Genomic DNA, 6,000 nt, shown 5'->3' with positions numbered 1-6,000 from the left:
TTGGGATGAGCACTGGATGTTGTATGGAAACTAATTTGACAGTAAATATCATATATTTAAAAAAAAAACAAAAATAAGTTCAAAGAACAGATCCTACTGGATAAGAAAACAATATATATAATAAAAAGAACATCAGAGACCAATACTAAGCAGATGGGTTATATTTTATTCAGAAACATTCAAAGGGAAAAATCAAGTTTAGAAATCTCACATGTGTAACGAAAGTTAAATGGTAAAACAAAAACTAATTTTTTTAATTGAGAAATACTTTACTCATATTGGGAGAAATACGTAAAAAAGCAGTGGAATGGGCAGAGGGATGTATGCATGTGTCAAAATCAGCTACCGTATGATTAAGATTTGTGTAACTCATAATATGTGTTATATGAAAAGGAAATAAATGTTTAAAAAAGAATATATGAATTTACTCTGTGAAAAATAGCATTTAAGATCTCTAGAGACCAAGACAGATTATTTAACAAATAAAACTGGGACACTTGGTTAACTTTGGAAAAACAAAGTTAGATCTAACACAAAGGAGGGAAAAAAGGAAATGAAACAATTCTTAATGTTATGCATACTAAAGAACAAGAGGAAAGAAATACCAAGGATAAGACTGATTTGAAATATAAACTTATTTAGGTTTAAAAACATCATGAGGGGGGCGCCTGGGTGGCGCAGTCGGTTAAGCGTCCGACTTCAGCCAGGTCACGATCTCACGGTCCATGAGTTCGAGCCCCGCATCGGGCTCTGGGCTGATGGCTCGGAGCCTGGAGCCTGGAGCCTGTTTCCGATTCTGTGTCTCCCTCTCTCTGTGCCCCTCCCCCGTTCATGCTCTGTCTCTCTCTGTCCCCAAAAAAATAAATAAACGTTGAAAAAAAAATTTTAAAAAAAAAAATAAAAACATCATGAGGGGCACCTGGGTGGTTTAGTCAGTTAAGCATCCGACTCTTGACTTTGGCTCAGGTCATGATCTCACCGTTCATAAGTTCGAGGCCAGCTTCAGGCTCTGTGTGAATGGTGTGGAGCCTGCTTGGGATGCTCTCTCTCCCTCTCTCTACCTCTCCCTCACTTGTGCACATGCTGTCTCTCTCTCAGAATAAATAAATAAACAAAAAAATAAGTAAATAAATAAAAATGTAATGAATGCATTTCAAGGGCAAAGTGCTAGAAGAAAACTACTTTCAGTTAATACAGTGAGGAACTCAAATCAATTAGAAAAACGTAAGTACCCCAGTAGAAAAATAGACAAATAGGCATGATCAAACTTCACGATGGATGAAATATAAAAACTTAAAAACATAAGATAGAATCATCTGAAAAATAATTTTTTTAATGTGAGCATATTTATGTATTTGTCTTGATAATAAGAAAATGCTTAAATTGTGCTCAATCTATGCATCATTTAAAACCACAGGTAGCCATGTTAAAAAGAAGCTTCCAAAAAGCTAATGAATCAAATACTTGTGAGAAGTGGCTAGAACAGTACCTAGCACAGGGAGGCAGTCAGCCAATATGTGAATAGTTAGTTGTGGTATGTGTATCATAAATAGCAAGTTGACCAATTTCCCTAATTTACAAAAATCTCTTAATATCAGTTAACAAAAACAACCCAATTGGGAGAAAATGATAAAGAGCATCAGCGGTTTTTTACCAAGGAAAGTAGTCAATAAACATGAACAGAAGTTCAGCGTAATAAATACATGAAAATTAGGGGTGCCTGGGCGGCTCAACTGGTTAAGCGTCCAACTGTTGATGTCAGTTCAGGTCATGATCTGGCAGTTAATGAGTTCGAGCCCCACATCGGGCTCTATGCTGATGGTGGAGAGCCTGTTTGGGATTCTGTCTCTGCCGCTCCCCCGTTTGTGCTTTCTCTCTCTCTCAAAATAAATAAACATAAAAAAATTTTTTTTAATAAGTAAATGAAAGTTAAAGTGACAGTAAACAATTTTCTCTTTGAGTAACAAAAGATTATTAGTGGGTTTTCTAGTGTACTTGCATACATGTTGCAAGCACATATGCATACACACACACACACACACACACCCAAAGACAATAAAGTTTGATCCTGATGTGGTAAGTGTTGTCTGCTGTTAGGAGTGCTAAAAGGACACAAAGATATATTAGTTTATTGTGTATTATGTATGTATAAATAAGGAACATTGGCAATTAATGTATTAAAGCCTATTTTGACCTTTTTTGAGCATATATATTTGAAAAGAAACCACTCATATCTTTATACGTATGGGCATTTGTATATTCAGGCGTTATATATATGGGATAGTCAACAACCATCTTAATAGACTTTAATGTAGAATCTTTAAATAGAGTCTTGATTTATTATGATGGCCAGAACTCATTGAATTTTAAATGTTAAAAGCTATGTTCTATCCACTAAGATTACAATTACTACATAGAAAATTTAATCCCCAGTTGAAGTGTTTCAGTTTTGTTAAAAATTTAAATTTTTGTATCATTTTCTTATACATTTTCTGAAAGATATTTCTATAAGTAGCATGTTTTCTTCTAGAGAAAGAAAGAATAATGATCTTGGCTGTTAGGACAAAAGTAATCTTCAGAATTACTAATCAAAAATAAAAAGGTTAAAGTTGGACATGAATGAAAGGTGAACATGTTCTGAAACTTTTTTGGATTTAGTGGTTATCCTAGAACCACACCACTTCTGGTAGGAATGAGTTTGACTTCGGGATGCCTGGGGGGCTCAGTTGGTTAAGCATTCGACTTCGGCTCAGGTCATGATCTCACGGTTCGTGTGGGTTCAAGCCCCACATCCCGCCCTGTGCTGACGGCTCAGAGCCTGGAGCCTGCTTCGGATTCAGTGTCTCCCTCGCTGCTCCTCCCCCAGTCATGCTTTATCTCAAAAATGAATAAACATTAAAAAAAATTTTTTTTTAATGTGTTTGACTTATCTGAACTTAAACTCTATTGAAAGTTGATAATTTTTCAGCATTTCTGCTGTCTGCCACATCAACTTTAAAATTTGATATAAGTCTTGGGGTGCCTGGGTGGCTCAGTCGGTTGAGCGTCTGACTTCGGCTCAGGTCACGATCTCGCGGTCCGTGAGTTCGAGCCCCACGTCGGGCTCCGTGCTGACAGCTCAGAGCCTGGAGCCTGTTTCAGATTCTGTGTCTCCCTCTCTCTCTCTGACCCTCCCCCATTCATGCTCTGTCTCTCTCTGTATCAAAAATAAATAAACGTTAAAAAAATTTTTTTAAAAAAATAAATAAAATTTGATAAAAGTCTTTAAATTAAAAAAAAAAGTCTTTAAGTTATCACCCTGAATGGGGGGGGGGGGGAATCTAAAATGTACAGCAGTTAAGAAATGGTTGAGAAAAAGTGTATTGGGTTGATACAGTGGGTTTTTTTAAAGATTTTATTTTTACGTAATCTCTAACATCCAAAGTGGGGCTCAAACTTAACAACTCTGAGATCAAGAGTCACCTCCTTCACTGACTGAGCCAGCCCAAGCACAGTGGACTTTAAATGTTAAGTCATTGGGTTATTTATTTACATAGAAAATTCCATACAAAATTAGTCAAAACAAAGCAAACTGCAAAAGATTATTATATAAATGTAATTTTATAATGGTTTTAGAATTTAAGAAACTGTTGAAACATTCTTGTGTATTTTATGTGAAAAAATTCTTTGCATTGTGGTTTTCCTTCTGGTAAAGCTAATTAATAATAGATCAAGTAAATCAGCTAAAATGTGTGATACTGTATATTAACACATGAAATTCTATGTTGAAATCTTTTCAACCTGGTCTTTAACAGCAGTCATACATGACATTTTAGAGTACATCTATAAATGGTTTCCTAATTGTGTTATTATTGTACCCTATATTTTTTTTATGAAGGCGTCATCTCTTTCAACATATAAAATAGCAGAACAAGATTTTTCTTATTTCTTTCCTGATGATCCACCCACATTTATCTTCAGTCCTGCTAACAGAAGAAGAGGGAGACCTCCCAAACGAGTATCTATTAGCCAGGTAAGTAGAGAATGGATAAAAACTACATTGTAGCTCTTAATAAAACTATTCATAATCAAGAGCAGTGTTTGGCTCCCCTCACCCACATAGCTTTAGGAAGGAACACATTCCTTCATATACAGTGTATGTATTGTGCATTGAAAACTACTTAGCAGTGAGGCCTGTAGAAGTCTCAAGTGTGAATTAGACATAGCTTTAATGCCACAGGGATTTTATACCAAAGTGGAAGCAAGCATATAAGCAGTTACTGAAATACAGGGAATAAATCATGGAATCAAAACATGAAGAACGTTTAAAAGATATGAAATAATAAAAATATCACACTAAACAGGTTACACACCATTATGCTCACAAGAAGTACCATAAAAATAAATCCTTTTGGGGCGCCTGGGTAGCTTAGTTGGTTGCGTGACCGACTTTGGCTCAGGTCATGATCTCGCAGTTTTTGAGTTCAAGCTCCGCGTTGGCTCTGTGCTGACAGCTCAGAGCCTGAAGCCTACTTCAGATTCTGTGTCTCCCCCTCTCTCTACCCTTCCCCTGCTCACGCTCTGTGTCTGTCTCTCAATAGTAAATAAATGTTAAAAAAAATGTTTTTAATAAAAATAAAATAAAACCTTTTGACATTATTAACATTTACCACAAGAATATTTTTGACATGCACTTCTTTCATATTTGATGTCTACGCCATTTAGTTTATAAGGTACCTTAGAAAAATTTTTTGTTTTTTCTAATGCACATATTTAAGGCTGACCTTGTAGATTACCAGTTGTTTTTCCTGGGAGGTTTTTGTACTAATTTGTAGAACTATAGAACTAACCTCATATTCTGTATGTTACTATGATTAAAGTTACTAAAGTTTTGTTAGGCTTAGAATAAAACCTCATTGTAGTATAAGGAAAGTATAATTGATGAGAGTGTTTAAAACTTTATTATTATTGTAAGAACAAGGCAGACCATCTGTCTGAAAAGTTGTGGTGTTCTATAACTAGTTTCTCTGTTTGTTTTTTTAGGAAGACAGTGTTAATAAACAAACAATTGCAGGTTATAAGAACAAAGCTACTAAAGAAAGAGACAAACTTTTGAAGCAAGAAGAAATGAAGTCACTGGGTGAGTTTTAAGATTCTCTTCAAAAACTGTTTAGGTACAGGAAAGAATATTTCTCTTGCTTTCTGAAATGGCATATTTCTGTTATTTGGGTTTTTTCTTTTTTTCCTTGTAAGCATAAATATTTCTTGCCCCTTAGGTATCTATAAATTTTTATGCTGAATAAAATCCTGTGTTCATCTCTTAAAACAATATTTCAAGGGAGAGCATATCCCCTGTTAAACCAAGCTAATGCTTAGATTAAGCACAAATTGGAGTTTCCATGGCTTACAGACTGTTTGGGGCCATTTTTTTGCTTTATAAAACAGTGCTTTCCAGACGTGACTGTACATATGAATCACTTGGGAATCTTATTAAAATGAAGATTCTGAATTAGTAGGTCTGGGTGGGAGAAGAGATTCTGCTTTTCTAAAAAGGTGATACTTTGCTCCTGGTCTTAGGACCAGGGCTTCAAAGCAGGGCTTTGAAATAGCACGTATGTTTGTCCCTGGTCAGTAGTTTGTCTTAAATGCAGCCAACTTGCTTTCCCATTTGAATCACCTGCTGGCTTCCTCCAGCAGTTTACAACACCTGAGTCTACTGATCCCATTTAAACATAAATTATTTCAGGAATTCTTTTGTTACATTAAAAAATGTGTTGTTTTCTGTCTGTGAACAGTTCTAAGTTTGACCTTCTCTACAGCTTTTGAAAAGGCTAAATTAAAAAGAGAAAAAGCAGATGCCCTAGAAGCAAAGAAAAAAGAAAAGGAAGATAAAGAGAAAAAGAAGGAAGAATTGAAGAAAATTGTTGAAGAAGAGAGACTGAAGAAGAAAGAAGAAAAAGAGAGACTTAAAATTGAAAGAGAAAAGGTATTCATTCAAGTATTTTAGCTATGCTGTCTATA

At 35.2% G+C, this 6,000-nt stretch overlaps 1 protein-coding gene across 3 annotated transcripts in view; it reads left to right on the top strand.

The window, feature by feature from the left end:
• Window positions 1–6,000, top strand: part of BAZ1A (bromodomain adjacent to zinc finger domain 1A) — a 95,354-nt gene that overhangs the window by 47,689 nt on the left and 41,665 nt on the right. For all 3 annotated transcript variants that reach the window (XM_040476917.1, XM_040476918.1, XM_040476916.1), the window contains 3 exons: window positions 3,878–4,012; window positions 5,023–5,119; window positions 5,799–5,965. In XM_040476917.1, coding sequence (XP_040332851.1) covers window positions 3,878–4,012; window positions 5,023–5,119; window positions 5,799–5,965 — 399 coding nt within the window. The remainder of the gene's footprint in view (window positions 1–3,877; window positions 4,013–5,022; window positions 5,120–5,798; window positions 5,966–6,000) is intronic.

Source organism: Herpailurus yagouaroundi, unplaced genomic scaffold, assembly GCF_014898765.1.
Source record: "Herpailurus yagouaroundi ecotype Mexico unplaced genomic scaffold, PumYag 141, whole genome shotgun sequence".
NCBI classification, from domain to species: domain Eukaryota; kingdom Metazoa; phylum Chordata; class Mammalia; order Carnivora; family Felidae; genus Herpailurus; species Herpailurus yagouaroundi.
Note: the sequence above shows the minus strand (reverse complement) of the source record. Positions and strands in the feature narration are given on the sequence as shown.